This window comes from Heterodontus francisci, chromosome 48 (genome assembly GCF_036365525.1).
Source record: "Heterodontus francisci isolate sHetFra1 chromosome 48, sHetFra1.hap1, whole genome shotgun sequence".
NCBI lineage: Eukaryota > Metazoa > Chordata > Chondrichthyes > Heterodontiformes > Heterodontidae > Heterodontus > Heterodontus francisci.
The window spans coordinates 5996092-6019177 of record NC_090418.1 but is presented as its reverse complement, the minus strand read 5'-3'; the positions used below and the strand labels follow the sequence as shown (position 1 = coordinate 6019177).

Below are 23086 nucleotides of genomic sequence, written 5' to 3'. Positions count from 1 at the left end.
AATGTACACTACAAACAGCAAGGGTCCCAGCACCGATCTCTGTGGTACACCACTGGTCACAGGCTTCCACTCGCAAAAACAACCCTCGACCGTTACCATCTGTTTCCTGCCACTAAGCCAATTTTGGATCCAATTTGTCCTGGATCCCATGGGCTCTTACCTTCTTAACCAATCTCCCATGCGGGACCTTATCAAAAGCCTTACTGATGTCCATGTAGACTACATCAACTGCTTTACCCTCATCTACACATCTAGTCAACGCCTCGAAAAATCCAATCAAGTTCTTTAGACACAATCTCCCCCTGACAAAGCCATGCTGACTATCCCTGATTAATCCCTGCCTCTCCAAGTGGAGATTAATCCTGTCCCTCAGAATTTTTTCCAATAGTTTCTCTACCACTGATGCTAGACTCACCGGCCTGTAATTACCTGGTTTGTCCCTGCTACCCTTCTTGAATAATGGTACCACATTCACTGTCCTCCAGTCCTCTGGTACCTCTCCCAGAGGCCAGAGAGGATCTGAAAATTTGTGTCAGTGCCAGATCCTGTGCCCACAACAACCTGGGATACATCTCATCTGGGCCTGGGGATTTATCCACTTTTAAGCCGGCTAAAGCTTCTAATACTTCCTCCCTTTCAATGTCAATATGTTCAAGTATATCGCAATCCCCCTCCCTGATCTCTACACCTACATCATCGTTCTCCACAGTGAAAACAGATGAAAATTAATCATTTGAAACCTCACCTATGCCCTTCGGCTCCACACAGATTGCCACTTTGGTCCCTAATGGGCCCTACTCTTGCCCTGGTTATCCTCTTGCCCTTAATATACTTATAAAATGTCTTCGAATTTTCCTTTATATTGACCGCCAATGTTTTTTCATGTCCCCTCTTCGCTCTCCTAATTACTTTTTTTTTTTAAAGTACCCCCCTACACTTTCTATACGCCTCTAATACCTCCACTGTTTTCAGTGCTCCGAATCTGCCATAAGACTCCTTTTTTTTCTGATCCAATACTCTATATCCCTTGACATCCAGGGTTCCCTGGACTTTTTGGTCCTACCCTTCACCGTAAAGGGTACATGTTGGCTCTGAACACTCACTATTTCCTTTTTGAATGACTCCCAGTGGTCTGATGTAGACTTTCCTACAAGTAGCTGCTCCCAGTCCACTTTGGCCAGATCCTGTTTATCAAATTGAAATCGGCCTTCCCCCAATTCAGTAGCTTTATTCCTGGCCTGTCTTTGTTCTTTTCCATAACTACCTTAAATCTTAGAGTTATGATCACTATCCCCGAAATGCTCCCCCACTGACACTTCTACCACTTGTCCAGCTTCATTCCCTAGGATTAGGTCGAGTACTGCCCCTTCTCTTGCAGGACTTTCTACGTACTGGCTCAAAAAGCTCTCCTGTATGCATTTTAAGAATTCCTCCCCCTGTAAGCATTTTGCACTAAGACTATCCCAGTTGATATTGGGTAAATTGAAATCCCCTATTATTACCCTATTATTTTTACACCTCTCTCAGATTTGCCTACATATCTGTTACTCTATCTCTCCCTGACTGTTTGGAGGCCTGTAGTACACACCCAGCCAAGCGATTGCCCCCCTTTTGTTTTTAAGTTCCACCCATTTGGCCTCATTTGAGGAACCTTCTAAGATATCATCCCTCCTGACTGCAGTAATTGACTCCTTGATCAACAGTGCAATGCCATCTCCTCTTTTATCACCTCCCCTATCACGCCTGAAGATTCTATACCCTGGAATATTGAGTTGCCAGTCCTGCCCCTCCTTTAGCCATGTCTCTGTGATAGCAATATCATAATCCCACGTGCTAATCATCGCCCTCAATTCATCTGCCTTATTAGTAAAACTCCTTACATTAAAATAGATGCAATCCAGCCTTGCATTTTTCACTTGTGCCTTAACAGGTCTATATTTGCTCTGCCTTCCAGACTGACTCATTTTCTCTTCTATATTTGTCTGTGCCTCACCCCCTACTCTACCTCCACTCTGTATCCTATCCCCCTGCCAAATTAGTTTAAACCCCCCCCCCCCCACCCCCCCAAACCCCCAACAGCACTAGCAAACCTCCCAGCAAGGATGTTGGTCCCGTTCCGGTTCAGGTGCAACCCGTCCAACTTGTACAGGTCCCACCTTTGCCAGAAACAGACCCAGTGATCCAGGAACCTAAAGCCCTCCCTCCTGCACCATCTAAAGTATTTCGCAGGCTGATTGACAATAATCTAGCACTGGCTCAGCTGAGTGTAGTATGGTACGGAATCAAATCAAGACCAGGCCACATGTTCGACATCTGAGCTGTGCCACATCTGGGACAATGGCAGGACATTAAAATAACACAGACAGATGACACCCAGCTCAACCTCACCATCACCTCTCTGGACCCCTCCACTGCCTCACACTGCTTGTCCAACATCCAGCACCACACAAGGGAAAGTTTCCGCCAATAATGTGAAGACGAGTCTGCGATTCCCCACCACAAACTCCGTTCCCTAGCCACCGAATCCATCCCTCCCTGGTCACTGTCTGAGAGTCAGCATCCTATATGACCCCGAGCTGAACATACTCAGTAACCAGGACCGTCTACTTCCACCTCTGTAATTTCACCCGCCTCTTCCCCCACTCCGCCTGCTGCTGAAACTCTCATCTGTGCCTTCGTTACCTCTAAACTCGACAATTCCAACCCTCTCCTGGCCGGCCTCCCACCTTGCACCCTCCATCAACTTGAGATCATCCGAAACTCTGCTGCCCCGTATCCTAATTCACACCAAGTCCCGTTCACCCATTACCCCCTGTGCTTGGCTCCCAGTTCAACAACACCTCGATTTTAAAATTCTCATCTTTGCTTTCAAATTCCTCCGTGGCCTCTCCCCTCCCTGTCGCTGTAACCTCCTCCAGCCCCACAACCCTCCAAGATCTTTGTGACCTTCCACCTCTCGCCTCTTACCCACTCTTTGCTTCCCCCCCCACCCCCCTTCCCAGTGGCACTGCCATGCCTTTCGCTGCCTGGCGCCTAAGCCGTGGAATTTCTTCCCTAAACCTCCCTCTCCTCCTCTAAGATGCTTCTTAAAACTCATCGCTTTAACCAATCGTTTGGTCACCTGCCCTAATACCTTGCGTGGCTCGGTAACAAATCTCTGTCTGATAATGCTCCTGTGAAGCGCCTTGGGAGGTTTAACTACATTAAAATGAAAATTCTGCAGCTTGTGAGGTCAATTAAGAGCCTGCAGACATTAAATTGCTTATATTTTCCAAAACAAATTAGAAATGGGCTTCGAGAATTACATTTAGAAACTCTGCAATTGCATATGTTAATTAATTCTTGGCCTCCCACAATAACAAGATAGACTGGCGGCATGAAAACAGTCTCCGGTTTGTGCGCCAGACTTGAAAAAGAATCTGCAGCATCATATAGATTCAGGCTAAACAATCGAAATGAAGGTTCCTCCTGCTCACGAGGAGCTCCTTTCCCCAAACCGAGCACCTTTTGCCTTGACCGCAGGGTTGGTCAATGAAGCAGTGGCGACCTCCTGAGGTCACAGGTCAATGGCCATCCGCCATGTAGAGTGCAATGACGAGAATGAAGGCAGGCGGGCACGAGTCAGAACCTTTACCTTGGTGAAGGTTTTGGTGATGCGGGACTGGATGTTGTTGGTGGTGGTGCTGAAGTTCTTGCAGATCTGCGCCATGAGGCGGGCTGCAAAGTCACGCAGTGCCCAGTGATTATCCATGTCCGGGCGAAGGCAGAGCTGTCGGCTCACAATGCACGTCACCACCGCAGGGATCAGTTCATGTAGCTGGGGGAGTGGAGAAAGGAACAGTAGCAGTAGCAATTCCAAGCTTATTTTTTAAAAAAAGAGGAAGATTCAGATCCACACCCTGCCCCCACCCCAAATCTCAGAGTTCAAATCCTCAGCGGTCTCGCCCCTCCCTATCTCTGTAACCTCCTCCAGCCCTAAAGTTCTCAGATTCCAGTCTCTTGTGCATCCCATTTTAATCGCTCTGCCATTGATGGCCATGCCTGGGTCCTAAGCTCTTTAATTCTCTCCTTGAACTACTCTGCCTTTCAGATGCTCCTTAAAACCAAAACTCTTTGACTAGGTTTCTGCTCACCTGCCCTCATATCTCCTTGTGCAGCTTGATGTCTAATGTTTATTGATATCGCTCATGTGAAACACCTTGGGATGGTTAGCTACGTTAAAGGCGCTATTTGAATGCAAGTTGCTGTTTATCCACTGAGTTACGCAGCTACACGTTCCACTCGAGATTAAAGTTCCTACGGTGTGGGCTGTGGCTCAGTGAATAGCTCTCTCTCGCCTCTGGGTCAGGTCACCGATTCAAGTCCCACTCCTGAGGCTCAAGCGCACAATCCAGACAGACACTCACAGTGGCTGTACCGAGGGAGTGCTGCTCTGTCAAGAGGTGCCGTCTTTCGGATGAGGTTGTCTGCCCTCTCTGTTGAGCGTAGAACATCCTACGGCACTATTCTGAACAGCAGGGGAGTTAGCCCCAGTGTCCTGGCCAATATCTATCCCTCAATCATCACTACAAAAGCAGATGATTTGGTCACTGATACATTGCTCTATGTGGGATCTTGCTGTGCGCAAATTGTCTACCGCGTTTCCTACAACAGTGACTCTGCTTCAAAAAGTGCTTCGTTGACTTTAAAGCACTTTGGGACATCCTGTGGTCATGAAAAGCGCTATAGAATTGCAAATTCTTTCAAACACTCAGAGGAATGCTGAATGGGATAACACTCACGTATTTTTCCAGGTAAAGTGTAGGATTGTCCATCAACGCTTTCACCATCCGCATCAGGTAAATCAGCAGGGCCAGGTTATTCTGTACCACATTTACACGCACCTGTGGAGCACAACAAGAAAATAGCAAGACTCAGAATATCCCAATCAGCAAGTCACACAGACTTAAATTCCAGGTCAACACTCCCAGTGCAGTACTGAGGGGAGTGCTGCACTGCCGGAGGTGCCGTCTTTCAGATGAGACGTTAAACCTGTCTGCCCTCTCAGGAGGCCTCTAGTTCAAAGAGGAGCAGGGGGCAGTTCTCCTCGGTGTCCAGGGCCATTATTTATCCCTCAATCGACATCACAAAAACAGACGATCTGCTCATTACCTCACGGTTTTGTGGGAGCTTGCTGTGCGCAAATTAGCTGCTGCGTTTCCTACATTACGACAGTGACTCTACTTTTTAAAAAAAAGTACTTCAATGGTTGTAATGTGCTTTGGGAGGTCGTGAAAGGCGCTATACGAATGCAAATCTTTCTTCAGTCAACTGTAGGGACTGGGCAGGGCCAGTGTGCCTCCAAACCTGCCTGTCACTTCTGTTGAATTTCTAATGCAATCATAAATAAGGTTTCCCCCAGGCTCTCAACATCCATTTGGGAGTGGGGAGGGGGAGAAACAATGAAAAAGGGATCAATGGGATTCTATGTTATGAGGGGGCTTTTGATAAAAGTGGGTTTTTGTAGAGTTACACACAGCATTATATTTGGGCTATTATGTGCTACATTTTACACTGGCTGTTCTTAGATTACTCTCCTTAAAGCAAAGAAAGTCAAGGGAAGATTTAACAGAGGTGCTCAAAAGTATGAAGGGTTTTGATCGAGTAAATCAGGAGCGTTTCCAGTGATAGAAGGGTTAGGAACCAGAGGGCACAGATTTAAGATGATCGGGAGAAGAGCCAGGTGAGATGAGGAAATGTTTTTGTGAGTTGCTGTGATGTGGAATGCGCTGCCTGAAAGGATGACAGAAGATCAATAACAACTTGAAAAAAAAAATTCAGCTCTTTTGGGAAAGAGCAAGGGGATTGGGATTATTTTGAAGCTCTTTGAAAAGAGACGGCACAGGTACGATGGGTGGAATGGCCTCCTTCCATGCAGAACGATTCTGCGAGCGTAGCTGCTTGGTTTGGACGATTAGCCAGGGTTGGAACTGGAGCAGAGTTCTCAGCTGCAGTGCAGTGTGAATAGAATAGTAGAGTTCCCAGGGCTGAGGGAAGCTTATTACAGAGAGTGTGCAGCACAGAGTCAGGCCATTCGGCACAACAGGGCTATGCCAGTGTTTCTGCTCCACACGAGCCTCCTCTCACCCAGTCAGCATACCCTCCCATTCCTCTCTCCCTCATGTGCTTATTCAGCTTCCCCGTAAATGCATCTCTGCTCAACAGGCACTTGAGGGAAATAAACTTGCAGGGTTACGGGGATAGAGCGGGGGAATGGGACTGACTGGATTGCTCTTCGGAGCTGGCATGGACTCGACAGGCCGAATGGCCTCCTTCTGTGCCATAATGACTACTTTCACCACTCTCTGGGCAAAGATGCCTCTCCTGAATTCCCTATTGGATTTATTAGTGACTGTCTTATATTTATGGCCCCTAGTTCGGTCTCACTCTCAGGTGGGAACATCTTCTCTACGTCTACCCTATCAAACGCTTTCACATTAAAGGCCTCCTGCAGGTCGCCCGTCAGCTGTTTTGTGAAACACTGGGCTACAAGTTGTGTTGGGCGATATGGATAAAATGGAGCCAGTAGAGAGAGAGCAAAGTTATGAGTCTCACCCCTTCAGATATAAAGGTGCTGAATCTGGGCAGCATCTGGTACAAGCCTGGGTCAGTGGCTATGCTCTGCAGTGCCTCCTGTGGGAGTTAATGAGAAAAACAGTCAGCCTTGAGATAATGGCAAACAGAACGGACTTCTTTGTAAAACACAACCTTAAAGAAAAGATCATACTGCTCTCTTGGCCTCACAGGATCCAACGCAGGCCTCGGTTATCTCCTTATAATATAGCTGCTGCTCCACCGAGAGCTCGTGAGTGGTCCTCGGTTTCAACTTCATTACACCCCCATCCAGCAGAGACTTCTTTTTATCTTTGCCTGAAGAGGGAGGCAGGGGAAAGAAATACCTTATTACAGAGCAGACAGGACAGAGGGGGAGAGAGAGGGAAAGAAATACCTTATTACAGAGCAGACATGACAGAGGGGGAGAGGGACGGAGAAGAAATACCTTATTACAGAGCAGACATGACAGAGGGGGAGAGGGAGGGAGCGGGAAAGAAATACCTTATTACAGAGCAGACAGGACAGAGGGGGAGGGGGAGGGAGAGGGAAAGAAATACCTTATTACAGAGCAGACATGACAGAGGGGGAGAGGGAGAGGGAAAGAAATACCTTATTACAGAGCAGACATGACAGAGGGGGAGAGGGAGGGAGAAGAAATACCTTATTACAGAGCAGACATGACAGAGGGGGAGAGGGAGGGAGAGGGAAAGAAATACCTTATTACAGAGCAGACATGACAGAGGGGGAGAGGGAGGGAGAGGGAAAGAAATACCTTATTACAGAGCACACACGACAGAGGGGGAGAGGGAGGGAGAGGGAAAGAAATACCTTATTACAGAGCAGACATGACAGAGGGGGAGAGGGAGGGAGAGGGAAAGAAATACCTTATTACAGAGCAGACACGACAGAGGGGGAGAGGGAGGGAGAAGAAATACCTTATTACAGAGCAGACATGACAGAGGGGGAGAGGGAAAGAAATACCTTATTACAGAGCAGATAGGACAGAGGGGGAAAGGGAGGGAGCGGCAGAGCGAGAGACTAACAGAGAAAGAAAGAGGCGTCATACGATGGGGGTGGGGGGGGGGCGGAAAGAGGAGAGGCTGAGAGCGAGAGAGCGATTTGCAATATTTAGCTAGTTGAGAGTAGGTGTTTTTCAATGTTTTTACTGGTTACGTAGCCTCTTACAATTAATCTGCATGTTTACTCCAGACTCCAACCCACAAGAGGGAATATCTGAGAGAGTGGAAGGCAGCAGCGTTTAGACAATGACGTGATGATGGTGCAAGGCAAAAAAAGGTGATCATGGGACAAGTATAGGAACAAGAAAATGGGTTCAGAGAAAGCGTAAATGGCTACAGAACATACAAGAGAAAATGGAAGCTGGGGGTTAAGACGTACAGTTGTTAAACTCCAGGAAACGCGAGTTGAAACACCCGAAGGGCAGTTCGAATATTTGATTTACAGTTTGAAAAAAAAAAAAATCTGGAAATAAAAAGCTAACAACAGCAAAAGTGGCCAAAAAGCTGTCGGATTGTTGTTAAAAAAAACCCAACTGGTTCACCAATGTCCTTTTGGGAAGGAGATCTGCTGTCCTTACCTAGGGTGGCCTGGTAAGGGCGACTTCAGACCCACACTGATGTAGTTGACACGTAATTGCCCTGTGAAAGTAGCATAGTGCGCCCGGGTTATACCACCACCTTTTCACAGCATTTAGGGATGGGCAAAAAAAACACCAGCCTTGGCAGCAACTCCCGAGCACGTGTGAAACAAAGTGCTATATTAACCCGAATCCCACACCTGTCTTTTTATCTGGGTTCCTTGTAAAAGCAATAAAGGCAAGGCCAAAATAAACCAAGGCGGAAAAAGTCTAGGATCAACTTCATTTGGTCAGAATTCATAACTTGAAGATTTTTTCCCCCCCAAAGTTAATTATAGGACAGTTGAAGTCAACCTGCAAGCATTTAAACACCAGTTCTCTATCACTGTAAAACACTAGTTAGACCACAGCTCGAGTACTGTGCAGATTATGGTCACTGAATGTTTTTGGCCAGCATAGACACAATGGGCTGAATGGCCTCCTTCTGTGCCGTATACATTTGTGTTTCTTCTCTATTCCCTAGGTAGATCTCAACAGTTTTGTGCACACCCTCAAACTTCTACAGACATTTACTGTGGTTTTCGACTTGAAGCCAAGGCATGGTTCCCTGACCTTTGCCATCAGCAGCTGCAGCCCCTTGACCTATGCCCTTTGCTTGGCCATCTTCCTCTTGCCCCGGTTTGATGACCTTCAGAGGCTCGGTAGACTCGATCTTCTGCTGCTCTTTAGGAGCTGAGGAGAGGGGGAAAAAAGCAATACGATTAGCAGCTCGCAATCCGAAGATCGGAATTTAATTAACGGGGAGGTTGCAGCTATGGACACTGGGCTGTATTGAGTGTGTTAGACAGACGCAAACAGTGGAAGAGCCATCACACACCGACTGAACAGCTCAGTTCCAGGACTGGCTTAGTTGTTATGCCACAGTCGTACAGTGCCTTTGTCAGACTCCCATCTGGAGTAGCTGCGCTCAGTTTTGGGCACTGCACCTTAGGAAGAATATACTGGCCCTGCAGGGGGCTGCAACAGAACGATACCGGGACTTAGAAGATTAAGCTATGAGGACACGAGTTGAGACTTGCATTTCCTTGTATATAAAACATTAAGGGGTGATCTAATTGAGGGGGTTACGGATGATAAAAGGATTTGATAGGGCAGATAGTGAGAAATTATTTCCTCTGGTGAGGGGGGGGGGGGGAAGGGGGGGGGGGTGTCCAGAATGAAGTGGCATAACCTGAAAATGAGAGCCAGGCTGTTCAGACATACTGCCAGTAAGCACTTCTTCACACAAAATTATTCAGCAGCTTGACAGGGTTGACTGGCTGGAGAGTCTAGAACGAGGGATCATAACTCAGGATAAGGGGTTGGCCACTTCGGACAGAGAAGAGAAATTTCTTCACTTAGGGGCTGGTGAATCTTTGGAATTCTCAGCCTGAGAGCTGTGGATGCTGGTCGTTGAGTATATTCAAGACTGAGATTTTTGGGTACTAAGGGAATCGAGGGATATGGAGGGGGCATAGGATGGGAAAGAGGAGATGAGGTAGAAGAGGAACAGTCATGATCTTATTCAATGACGGAGCAGGTTTGAGGGGCTGAATGTTTCGTATTTCTTATGATCTTAAGCACAGAGAGAAGTATTGGTCGCAGATGCGACAGCTGACATCCTAATGTCTTACCTGGAGGCGGATTCTCTGGAATAGCGGGCTGCACTCCTTCAATACTGAGCCAGTGGGCTGCAAAGTAAAGAGAGGTGGTTACATTGGAATCAATTCTTTATCCGTTTCCCCTCAGTGCTCTGGGATCTTTCTGGAGCTTGTCATGGGGAGACGACTGCAAGAAAGGGTGGGAAGGGCAAAGGTTTGACTTGCGGGTTTGCGTTTACCTTTGAGACAGACGTCTAACGGTACCCGAGGGAGGGGCGTGTTGATGATGTCACTGAGGTCGACCTCCTTCTCCTCGTAGAAGTGAAGTTCCCGCCCTCCTCCGCTGGCGTAGCGGAAGGGAATAAACTCCTGAGCGTGGAACCCATACAGGGGCTGGAAAGAGGAGCGAGACGGCAGTGGTTTATACACGTCCTCGAAACCCTCGGCCGCACCCCCCACCCCCCGGCAACTTCACTCAATAACGACACTTACCTCTGCTTCACTGTCACCAGCAGAAACTCCAGTACCGAGGACGAGGGACTACAGTCTTGTGGAGAGACTAGACAAGCTGAGACGGTGCTCCTTAGAGCAGAGAAGGTTAAGGGGAGGTTTAATAAAGATGTTCAAAATCACGAGGAGCTTTGATAGGGTAAATAGGGAGAAACCTTTTCCACTGGCAAGAGGGTCAGCAACCAGAGAGGACAGATTTAAAATAACTGGCAAAAGAACCGGGTTGGGGGAAGGGAGGGGAGGCCGGAAAGAGAGATGAGAATTTTTTTTAAAACTCAGTGAGCTGTTACGATCTGGAATGCACTGCCTGAAAGGGTGGTGGAAACAGATTCAACACTAACTTTCAAAAGGGAACTGGATAAATACTTGAAAAGTTAAATAAATTACAGTGCTGCATGGACAGAGCAGGGAAGCGGGACTAACTGGGTAGATCTTTCACAGAGCCAGCAAAGGCAAAGTGGGCCGAATGGCCCCCTTCAGCATTGCATGATTCTGTGCTTTAGCCAGGAGGCAGAGTGCTCCTTGGGGAATAAAGTCCATCGCAGTGCATTCTGTGCCTCAGCTCGAAGGTGAAACCCTAAAGCAGGAGTAAAACCCATCGAGCACCCGGCCAGACAGGCCATGCGGCCAACTTGTTTCACACTCTCTCATTCTTTCTCTCTCCTAAAATGTAGAAGTTTAACCGTGAGAAACGATTGGCAGAGACTGGCGTACCTCAACATTTTTCAGCTTCAGGGCACAATCGATATCTACAGTCGTCAGCTTCTTCCGTTTTCCATGGTGCATATATTTCAAAGCATCCTGTGGGGGGAGACCGCAAGTCACAATAATTGAAAACTACGCTTTAACTGGGTTAATGAGGACATTAAAGACCATTCAATCTCGTTCTGCCAGAACACAGACCCCACCCCGCCCCCACCCCCTGGCTGTACAGCTTTAACATCTACCTGAACAGGTAGGCAGGCTGTTTTTTCACATCTCGCTCAAAAGATGAGGTCTTGGATACTGGAGGATCAGTCTCTGATTATGGGCCGAATAGTCAGTGAGCCCAAAATGTTGTGAGTGGAGATGGGAAAGCTACCAATTGAGGCCAGCTGTACTTCTGTATAACCCCATTACAAATAATGCAGATCAAGGATAACAAAGTCTGTGTAACTGCTCAATTACCATCACCCACTGTGCTCACTGACCGACACTGGCGACTAGCCCACTAACGCCTCGATTTTAAAATTCTCATCCTCGGTTCCCCTCCTTAACTCTGCAACCTCCTCATGCCCTACAACCCTACGAGATCTCTGCACCCCTCCAATTCTGGCCTCTTGCGCATTCCCCGATCATCACTGCTCCACCATTGCGGCTGTGCTTTCAGCTGCCTGGGCCCTAAGCTCTGGAATTCCTTCCCTAAACCTCTTTCCCCTCCTCAAGACGCTCCTTGAAAGCTATCTCCCCGACCAAGCTTCTGGTCATCTGTCCTGACCTCTCTCTGTGGCTCAGTTCAATTTTGTCCGATCACGCTCCTTGGAACATTTTACGATGTCAAAGGCGCTACATAAATGCAAGTTCTGGTTACTTTGAAGGTAGAAGACCTACATTCTCCTGGTGCTCAAACTTCTTACAATGGCCTTCTAAACTGGCTGAGTCAGGTCAGATGACACAAGGACAGACAAGGTCATGGGTGAGCTCAGCATCTACTCGGAAACTTTCAAACAGGATTTATTTTACTGACTGATACTTTTTATTGCTTAAAATTGGAGAACCCCCCTCAAAGACCCATGTCTGCTCTCCGACAGATCTATTGGTCAACTACAAGGAACACAGAACCAGTCTTCATATCGCACAAAGATTGAGAACAGCTTGGAGCTCCTCACGACACAGATGGACACTGCGATAGAGGGCTTCAAGCTGTAAGACAGAATAAGCTCAAAGGACCAAACCTTCTCCCTCGTTTATATTTCACTTCATTTCAGTTCTCCAAGCCTGCCTCCAATTGGCACACAGGAGGCAAGAACTGAAAATACAGCAGACAAGGGTACGGGATAGCATGGAAATACAGGCAAGCGAGAGAGAGAGAAAGAAAGAAAAAGAGAAAAGAGAGAGAGAGAAGCAAATCTGCAGGGAAATCACAGAAATGTGCAAGAACTAGAGTGGTGATATTGGGTGACTTTAATTAGCCAAATATCGATTAGGATAATGTTAAACTAAAGGGTAAGGAAGGGGAGGAATTGCTGAAATGTGTTCAGGAGAACTTCCTTGATCAGTATGTTCTGAGCCCAACTAGAAAGGAGGCATTGCTGGATCTGGTGCTGGGAAATGAAATTGAACAAGTGGACTAAGTATCTGCAGCGAGGCCTGGACAACGTATGTCAGCCAAGAGCGACGTCTCAATTCATTCCATCTTCGCTGCCTCCGGAGAATACTTGGCATCAGGTGGCAGGAGGTCTCCAACACAGAAGTCCTCGAGGCGGCCAACATCCCCAGCTTATACACACTACTGAGTCAGCGGCGCTTGAGATGGCTTGACCATGTGAGCCGCATGGAAGATGGCAGGATCCCCAAAGATACATTGTACAGCGAGCTCGCCACTGGGATCAGACCCACCGGCCGTCCATGTCTCCGCTTTAAAGACGTCTGGAAACGCGACATGAAGTCCTGTGACATTGATCACAAGTCGTGGGAGTCAGTTGCCAGCGTTCGCCAGAGCTGGCGGGCAGCCATAAAGGCGGGGCTAAAGTGTGGCGAGTTGAAGAGACTTAGCAGTTGGCAGGAAAAAAGACAGAGGCGCAAGGGGAGAGCCAACTGTGTAACAGCCCCGACAAACAAATTTTTCTGCAGCACCTGTGGAAGAGCCTGTCACTCTAGAATTGGCCTTTATAGCCACTCCAGGCGCTGCTCCACACACCACTGACCACCTCCAGGTGCTTACCCATTGTCTCTCGAGACAAGGAGGTCAAAGAAGGAGGGCAGCACTTGGGTAACAGTGATCATAATATCATAATGTGTAGACTCATTATGCAGAAAAGCAAGGTTATAAAGTAGAAAGGCTAGTTTGGAAGAAGGCTAATTTCAATGCGATGAGAAGGGATCAAAGCCAGGCTAAAATGGAACCAGAGACTGACAGGAAAAACTGTAACAGAATAACGGGTTATCTTTAAGGCTAAGTACATTCCAACAAAGGCAAAAGGTAGAGGAACCAAAAACAGGACTCCTTGGATGGCGAGGGAGAGAGAGATTATGATCAAACAAAAACAAAAAGAGGGTGTATGCTGCATGTCAGGTGAATTCTTCAAGTGAGAACCAGGTCATATACAATAAGTTGAGAGAGGAGAAGAGTGTCTACTTCAATGCCAGGAGCATCCGGAATTAGGTGGGTGAGCTTGCAGCATGGGTTGGTACCTGGGATCTCGATGTTGTGGCCATTTTGGAGACATGGGTAGAGCAGGGGCAGGAATGGATGTTGCAGGTTCCGGGTTTTAGATGTTTCAGTAAGAACAGAGAAGATGGTAAAAGAGGGGGGGATGTGGCATTGTTAATCAAGGAGAGTATTACAGCGGCAGAAAGGACGTTTGAGGACTCGTCTACTGAGGTAGTCTGGGCCGAGGTTAGAAACAGGAGAGGAGAGGTCACCCTGTTGGGAGTTTTCTATAGACCTCCGAATAGTTCCAGAGATGTAGAGGAAAGGATAGCAAAGATGATTCTCAACAGGAGCGAGTAACAGGGTGGTTGTTATGGGGGACTTTAACTTTCCAAATATTGACTGGAAATACTATAGTTCGAGTACTTTAGATGGGTCAGTTTTTGTCCAGTGTGTGCAGGAGAGTTTTCTGACACAGTATGTAGACAGGCCAACCAGGGGCGATGCCACATTGGATTTGGTACTGGGTACTGAACCCGGACAGGTGTTAGATTTAGATGTAGGTGAGCACTTTGGTGATAGTGATCACAATTCGGTTAGGTTTACCTTAGCGATGGGCAGGGACAGGTATATACCGCAGGGCAAGAATTATAGCTGGGGGAAAGGAAATTATGATGCGATTAGGCAAGATTTAGGATGCGTAGGATGGGGAAGGAAACTGCAGGGGATGGACACAATCGAAATGTGGAGCTTATTCAAGGAGCAGCTACTGCGTGTCCTTGATAAGTATGTACCTGTCAGGCAGGGAGGAAGTTGTCGAGTGAGGGAGCCGTGGTTTACTAAAGAAGTTGAAGCGCTTGTCGAGAGGAAGAAGGTTTATGTTAGGATGAGACGTGAAGGCTCAGTTAGGGCGCTTGAGAGTTACAAGCTAGCCAGGAAGGATCTAAAGGGAGAGCTAAGAAGAGCAAGGAGAGGACACGAGAAGTCATTGGCGGATAGGATCAAGGAAAACCCTAAGGCTTTCTATAGGTATATCAGGAATAAAAGAATGACTAGAGTTAGATTAGGGCCAATCAAGGATAGTAGTGGGAAGTTGTGTGTGGAATCAGAGGAGATAGGGGAAGCGTTAAATGAATATTTTTCGTCAGTATTTACAGTAGAGAAAGAAAATGTTGTCGAGGAGAATACTGAGATTCAGACTACTAGGCTAGATGGGATTGAGGTTCACAAGGAGGAGGTATGAGCAATTTTGGAAAGTGTGAAAATAGATAAGTCCCCTGGGCCAGATGGGATTTATCCTAGGATTCTCTGGGAAGCCAGGGAGGAGATTGCAGAGCCTTTGTCCTTGATCTTTATGTCGTCATTGTCGACAGGAATAGTGCCGGAAGACTGGAGGATAGCAAATGTTGTCCCCTTGTTCAAGAAGGGGAGTAGAGACAGCCCTGGTAATTATAGACCTGTGAGCCTTACTTCGGTTGTGGGTAAAATGTTGGAAAAGGTTATAAGAGACAGGATTTATAATCATCTTGAAAAGAATAAATTCATTCGCGATAGTCAGCACGGTTTTGTGAAGGGTAGGTCATGCCTCACAAACCTTATTGAGTTTTTCGAGAAGGTGACCAAACAGGTGAATGAGGGTAAAGCAGTGGATGTGGTGTATATGGATTTCAGTAAGGCGTTTGATAAGGTTCCCCACGGTAGGCTATTGCAGAAAATACGGAAGTATGGGGTTGAAGGTGATTTAGAGCTTTGGATCAGAAATTGGCTAGCTGAAAGAAGACAGAGGGTGGTGGTTGATGGCAAATGTTCATCCTGGAGTTTAGTTACTAGCGGTGTACCGCAAGGATCTGTTTTGGGGCCACTGCTGTTTGTCATTTTTATAAATGACCTGGAAGAGGGTGTAGAAGGGTGGGTTAGTAAATTTGCGGATGACACGAAGGTCGGTGGAGTTGTGGATAGTGCCGAAGGATGTTGTAGGGTACAGAGGGACATAGACAGGCTGCAGAGCTGGGCTGAGAGATGGCAAATGGAGTTTAATGTGGAAAAGTGTGAGGTGATTCACTTTGGAAGGAGTAACAGAAATGCAGAGTACTGGGCTAATGGGAAGATTCTTGGTAGTGTAGATGAACAGAGAGATCTTGGTGTCCAGGTACATAAATCCCTGAAAGTTGCTACCCAGGTTAATAGGGCCGTTAAGAAGGCATATGGTGTGTTAGCTTTTATTAGTAGGGGAATCGAGTTTCGGAGCCACGAGGTCATGCTGCAGCTGTACAAAACTCTGGTGAGACCGCACCTGGAGTATTGCGTGCAGTTCTGGTCACCGCATTATAGGAAGGATGTGGAAGCTTTGGAAAGGGTGCAGAGGAGATTTACTAGGATGTTGCCTGGTATGGAGGGAAGGTCTTACGAGGAAAGGCTGAGGGACTTGAGGTTGTTTTCGTTGGAGAGAAGGAGGAGGAGAGGTGACTTAATAGAGACATATAAGATAATCAGAGGGTTAGATAGGGTGGATAGTGAGAGTCTTTTTCCTCGGATGGTGATGGCAAACACGAGGGGACATAGCTTTAAGTTGAGGGGTGATAGATATAGGACAGATGTTAGAGGTAGTTTCTTTACTCAGAGAGTAGTAGGGGCGTGGAACGCCCTGCCTGCAACAGTAGTAGACTCGCCAACTTTAAGGGCATTTAAGTGGTCATTGGATAGACATATGGATGAAAATGGAATAGTGTAGGTCAGATGGTTTCACAGGTCGGCGCAACATCGAGGGCCGAAGGGCCTGTACTGTGCTGTAATGTTCTAATTCTAAAAAGAGGATAAGACTGCCAAAGAGAGAATATGAGAACAGAATGGCAGTCAACATAAAAGGGAACCCAAAAATCTTCTACCAGCATGTATATAGTAAGAAGGTAGTAAGAGCTTGAGGGGGGGGCCTATTAGGGGCAAAGGAAAATATATGCTTAGAGGCACAGGGCAAGGCTCGAATACTTAATGAGTACTTTGTATCAGTCTTTACTAAGGAAGAGGAATCTGAAAATATCAGTAGAAGCGGAGAGAGTAGAGGCAATGGATAGGGTAAAAATTGAGAGGAAGGAGGCACTAAAAAAGCTGGCTCCGTTTCAGGTAGATAAGTCACCTGGCCCAGATGGCTTGCATCCCAGGTTGCTAAAGGAAGTGGGGGTTGCAGATAGCAGAAGGGCTTGCCAAAATCTTCCAGCCTTCCCTGGATACAAGGGAGGTGCCAGAGGATTGGAGAGTGGCAAATGTGACACTCTGATTCAACAAAGGGTGTAAGAACAGTCCGAGCAACTACAGGGCAGTTAGTTTAACATTAGTGGTGGGTAAGGTTTTAGAAACAATAATCAGGGGAAAAAAACCAAGAGGCATTTTGAGAGGTTTGAGTTCATTAATGATAGCCAGCAGGAATTTGTAAAAGGCAGATTGCACTTGACTGATCTGAATTTTTTGATGAAGTAATGGAGAAGGTTGATGAAGGGAACGCGGTGGATGTTGTCTACATGGATTTTAAGAACACGGTTGATAAAGTACCATATAAAAGGCTGGTTAACAAAATTGAGGCTCATTGAATGGGAGGGTTAGTGTCCAATTGGATTAAAAAATTGGTTTAAGGACAGAAAACAGCAAGTTGTAGTAAATGGTTGTTTTTCAGACTGGATGATGGTAGACAGTGGTTGTCCCCAAGAGTCAGTGCTGGGACCACGGCTTTTTCTTTTTGCACAGTAGAATTTCAAAATTTGCTGATGACACCAAACTTGGAGGAGTGGCAAACAGTGAGGATGATACGAACCGTGTGCAAAAGGACATAGATGTGCTAGCAGAATGGGCAGACAAGTGGCAGATGGAATAGGGTTAGGTAATACAGACTTAATGACACAGTTCTAAAGAGTGTGCAGGAACAGAGGGACCTGGGGGGGGGGGGGGGTGTGCATGTGCATCGTTCTTTGAAGGTGAAAGAATATATTGAGAGAGTGGTTAGCAAAGAATATGGGATCTTGGGGTTCATAGAGGCACTGAGTACAAGAGAAGGGAAGTTATGCTGAACTTTTTTAAAGCTCTGGTTAGGCCCCAAATAGAGAATTGCATCCAGTTCTGGTCACCACACTTTAGGAAGGACGTGAGGGTCCTTGAGAAGGCGCAGAGGAGATTTACCAGAGTGGTTTCAGGGATGGGGGATTTTTGTTACAAGGTTAGGTGAGAAAAGCTGGGGTTGTTCCCCCTGGAGCAAAGGGCATTGAGGGGAGATTTTTTTTATTTTATTCATTTATTTATTTAGAGATACAGCACTGAAACAGGCCCTTCAGCCCACCGAGTCTGTGCCGACCATCAACCACCCATTTATACTAATCCTACACTAATTCCATATTCCTACCACATCCCCACCTGTCCCTATATCTCCCTACCACCTACCTATACTAGTGGCAATTTACAATGGCCAATTTACCTATCAACCTGCAAGTCTTTGGCATGTGGGAGGAAACCGGAGCACCCGGAGGAAACCCACGCAGACACAGGGATAACTTGCAAACTCCACACAGGCAGGACCCAGAATTGAACCCGGGTCACTGGAGCTGTGAGGCTGCGGTGCTAACCACTGCGCCACTGTGCCGGTGTACAAGATTATAATGCTTATCTAAGTCAAACAAAGTAAAACTTTGAGTTGTGCGATTACCAGCAACTGTGAAACAGAACGACAGTATCAAGGCAGGTTTACCTGCGCCAGCTCCTTGATCCTATAGCTGACCTCCTCGGTCAAGTTTTGACACGTTTCCTCGGAGAGTTGGGAAATTCCTGTGGATTCCGCAATCACTTTCATGGACTCCGTAGGGAGCAGTGTATTGCTGATCTTCAGCTTCTTCTCTTCAGCCATACTAACCTCCCATCATACCCTAGAGAAAACAAAAGCAGGAGTCAAACAACAAAAGCCACTTTAGAACAAACCCCCTATTCATCCAAACTGCCTGGCGCACGTCCTGGGAGATCCCACTTAAGACGTCTTTGGAGAACCATGGAGTAACAAAGCTCTAATCTCAAGGCACTTAGTATAAAAACGCAAGCTCCTCTTATCCGCTGGAGGTAGAAATTCAAGCAAGACGACAAGTTCATCGAATCAGAGCACAGAAGGAGGCCATTCGGCCCTTTGTGCCTTCTGAAAGAGCTATCCAATTTGTCCCTCTGTACCATTCTGGTAAACACGTAGCAGAAACAGCCTAGGTTGCAGCTTGTGCGTCTTAACCAAAGGCCCAAGAGCTTGTAGGAGTAGCAAGAGAGTGCAGAAACTGACTCGTGAGTTCCACATTCTCACCACTCTGGGTAAGACAATGGAGGGGCAGCTGTCACTCATGACAGGTCTGGTCCAGCAACGCCTCAATTTCAAAATTCTCTCCCTCGTTTTCAAATCCCTCCTTGGCCTCACCCCTCCCTATCTCTGGAACCTCCTCCAGCCCCACAATCCTCCGAGATCGTTGTGCTCCACCAATTCTGGTCTGTTTTTGCACCACATCCCCTTGCTTCATCCCAGCATTACCAGCCATGCCTTCAGCTATCCAGGCCCGCTAGCTCAAGTTCCCTCCCTACACCTCTCTCCCCTCCTTTAAGACACTCTTTAAAATCTACCTCTTTGACCAAGCTTTTGGTCATCTGTCCTACTCCCTCTTTCTTTGGTATGGTTTAAACTTTTGGCTGATAACACTCCTGTGAAACACCTTGGAGGTATTTTACTATGTCAAAGACAGACCATAAATACAAGTTGTCATTGCTCGCGAGGAGGTCATTGGAGAGCCTGTGGACACGGAATAGGCTACATTTTCTTTAAAAAAAAAAGTGACTGGAAATGTGCTTTGATAATTACATTAAAAATTGTGCAACTACATGTGTGTTTTAACTCCAGGGTCTGACAATAACAAGATAGACAGGAGGCAGAGAAATAATCCCTTGTTTGTGCAGGCAACTTGCATAACAAGAAACTACAGCACCATATAGATTCAGGCCAACAAGAACTTAAGCTAAATGATGATTCCTCAAGCAGCTTTATTCTGAACAGCCCCTACTATCCAGTTGCAACGTTGGCTCCTATTTTTCTTCCCCGTTATTCAGCAAGCAGAGAGAAGGATAAAAATTCAAACTACAAACTTCGTTTTTACAGGAATTAATCGCTAACCCCACCACCCATGACACAATATCCATCAAGACATCAAACATATGTTAACCCATTCTTACAATAGTTTATAACTATTTATACAAAAGAGATTAAACATTAACACAAGTTATTTATGCATTTATACACTAATCCTGCAGTACAATTCTCCCCCAGGTAAGGAGGGTTTTTCTGGGAACAACTGTAGCTCAATTAGTGGTTCTCTCACCTCTAAATCAGAAGGCTGTGGGTTCAAGTCCCACTCCAAAACTTGGGCACAAAGAGCAAAGTGGACACTCCCAGTGCAGTACCGAGGGAGCGCTGCACTGCCAGAGGTGCTGTCTTTTAGTTTAGACATTAAGCCGAGGCCTCATCTGCAGCGACAGCTGGATGCAAAAGATCCCATGGCCACTGTTTCGAAGAGCCAGGAAAGCCAATATTTATCCCACGAGCAACATCACAACAAAAAGAACAGCTTATTTGCCCATTATTATACTGCTGTTTGACAGACCGCGCTGTGCACAAATTGGCTGCTGCATCGCCTACATTACGACAATGACACTTGAAAAAATACTCCATTGATTGTGAAGCACCGAAACGTCCTGCAGTTGTGAAAGGCGCTAGAGAAATGAAAGTCTTTTTTCTTTTCTAAATTTGGGAGTTTAATTTCACTTTAAAACTTTTGTTTTAAAGTTAGAACATCTCAGATTTTTTAAAAAATGGGATGCAAACACTGTAAACTCAAAAAAAGGAGAAAATGCAGACCAGGCAGCAACTGTGGAGGGAACAGAGACACAGATTCATACACCCTCACCCACTCAGAGCGCCACACATTACTGGGAGAATCAGGCTAACTAGGGTAGGATGATAGAATCGTAGAACGGTTACAGCATAGGAGGCCACTTGGTCTGTCATGTCTGTGCTGGCTCTCTACAAGAGCCTCCCACCTAATGCCACCACCCCCCACGCCTTTCCCCACGGCCCTGCAAATTCGCTCTGTTCAGGCAACTAGCCAGCTCCCATTCCAGATCTTAACCACTCGCTGCGTAAAGATGTTTTGCACGTCGCCTCTGGCTTCTTTAGTCTAATCACCTTAAAAAATCAGCGTTCTCTGGTCCTCGACTCTTCCGCCAACAGGAACAGTTTCTCCCTATCTACTGTGCCCAGACCCCTCATGAGGGTGAACACCTCCATCAAATCTACTCTCGACCTTCCCTTCTCCCAGGAGAGCAGCCCCAACCTCTCCAATCTGCCCATGTAACCCAAGTTGATCGCCCCTGGCACCATTCTCGTGAATCTTTCCTGCACCCGCTCTAGTGTCTTCACATCCCTCCTGAAGATTGGTGCCCAGAACGGGACACAACACTCCAGCTGAGGCCGAACTGGTGTTTTAAACAGGCTCCCCATAACTTCCTTGCTCTTGTACTCGATTACCCCTGTTCCTGAAGCCCAGGATCCCTGTCTGCCGTATGAACCGCTTTCTCAACCTGCCCTGCCACCTTCAATGATTGGTGCACATATAACCCCGGGTCCCTCTGCTGTTCATAAACCCAACCCCCACCTCCACCCCGGGATCCGGGAGGCGCGGCGCCGCTCACTCACCCGCTGGAGTTGCTGCTGGAGCGGGGCTGGAGCTGGGGGGCTTTGCCCGGCCTGTGCGGTCAGAGGGGGGACAGTGCAGGGAGGGCCCCAAGGAGTAATATGCGGCTGGCTGTGGAGGGAGGGAAGGGAGGTTTGTGTGTGTATGCGTGTGTGTATGAGAGATCGCGGGCCGGGCTTTCTCTCGCTCTCTCTCACCGGCCCCGGGGCCGCGGCGCCTCCACTCCGCCACAATCCGCCATCTTACCTCCCCTCCCCCCCACACACACACACCAACTGCCAGGTCCTGTCAGCTCGGTAAACGCCACCCTCCCTCTAGGACCTCTGTCCCACCACCACCACCCCTCAGCACAAGTAAAATTAAACCCTTTTAATAAACAACAAATTCTTCTCCTCTCCCCTCCCCGGCAGCAGCCGCGCTCAACCCTCATGTCCCTTCTTATGAGTGAAGTACTCAGCGGCCAGGACCTGGCGCTGGAGGCGACCTGACGTCTTCGCTCCCCGCCTCTCCACACCCCACGTGACGCCCTCCCTCCACGCCGTGGATTGGCCGCACGCTCACGTGACTCCGTCCACGCCGTAGATTGGCCCCGCCCCCACGCGACGTCACTAAGTCCCCCCACGTGATCTGCCGGCGGCGTGGAGCGGGGATGGCGGCCCAGAGTGGCAGGGTGGGCCGGCGCGTAGGGCCTCCAGCCTCGGCCTTTCCCGCAGCATCACCGAGAGCGAAGGCGGCCGGCAAGAGGCAGCCCAAGGCCAGCGGCCTTCCCAACACCGCCGCCACGAAGAGGTGGGCGGCCCAAAGGGCCGAGTACAAGGCGACGCAGACCCTGTACCAGAGGGACCGAGGCCGGCTGGCACGGCGGGCCATGGGGGTGCCAACCGTGGCGCGGTGCCACCTCGACACCCAGGAGCTCCAGCAGTACTTTGTGGCCAGGCTCGGCCTGCCCAACGACCGGGCCAGCGTGGATGGGTCGGCTGCGGCCGCCAGCTCGGTTGCCCAGGACCGCAGCCAACTGATGAGGGCCTTTGGGCCCGAGGAGGTGGGAGCAGCGCTCGGGACCATGAAGGAAGGGAGCTCAGCCGGGCCGGACGGGATGCCCGTCAGCGAGCTCTTCGCCACGGCGCGGCGGGACCCGTCCGCGCTGCCGCGGCTCTTCACCCTGTGGCTCAACTTGGCCTCCGTGCCCGAGGCTTTGAAGAGAAGCCGCACCCTCCTGGTGCCCAGAACCGAGGAGGCCGAGCTCTTGCGCCGCATCGATGGCTGGCGGCCCATAACCATCGCGCCGGTGCTGCTGCGCCTCTTCACCAAGGTCCTGGCCAAGAGGCTGTCCGCCGCCCTCCAGCTCAGCCCCCGGCAGCAGGGTTTCCTAAGCGGGGCCGCCCACAGTGACAACGTTGTCCTCCTGCAGAACATGCTGAAGGGAGCCAAACGCAACAAGAGAGAGCTGGCCGTCCTCTTTGTGTGCTTGGCAGATGCCTTTGACTCAGTCGGGCACAAGATGTTATCGAGGGCCCTTGAGAGGATGGACATACCCAAAGGGTTCATTCACCTGATTGAGAACCTATACACTGACACAACAACGTTTATAGCGTGTAAAAGATCCAAAACAGACTCAATCCTCATTAAGAGGGGCATCAGG

The 23086-nt window shown here is 48.2% G+C and overlaps 1 protein-coding gene across 3 annotated transcripts in view; it reads right to left on the bottom strand.

Annotated features, from left to right (window-relative positions):
* taf6 (TAF6 RNA polymerase II, TATA box binding protein (TBP)-associated factor) overlaps positions 1-21723 on the bottom strand; it is a 31100-nt gene extending 9377 nt beyond the window's left edge. Inside the window, exons 1-10 of one of the 3 annotated variants that reach the window (XM_068023998.1) lie at positions 21447-21723; positions 18423-18597; positions 11056-11142; positions 10071-10224; positions 9865-9921; positions 8765-8923; positions 6767-6909; positions 6595-6672; positions 4782-4883; positions 3635-3817 (exon numbers count right to left, since the gene is read on the bottom strand). In XM_068023998.1, coding sequence (XP_067880099.1) covers positions 3635-3817; positions 4782-4883; positions 6595-6672; positions 6767-6909; positions 8765-8923; positions 9865-9921; positions 10071-10224; positions 11056-11142; positions 18423-18578 — 1119 coding nt within the window. In that variant the 5' untranslated portion in view covers positions 18579-18597; positions 21447-21723. Of the gene's footprint in view, positions 1-3634; positions 3818-4781; positions 4884-6594; positions 6673-6766; positions 6910-8764; positions 8924-9864; positions 9922-10070; positions 10225-11055; positions 11143-18422; positions 18598-20936; positions 21425-21446 lie in introns of those variants that run through there. The other 2 variants (XM_068024000.1, XM_068023999.1) reach the window with 2 other exon arrangements.
* Between the last annotated feature and the right edge of the window lie 1363 nt (positions 21724-23086).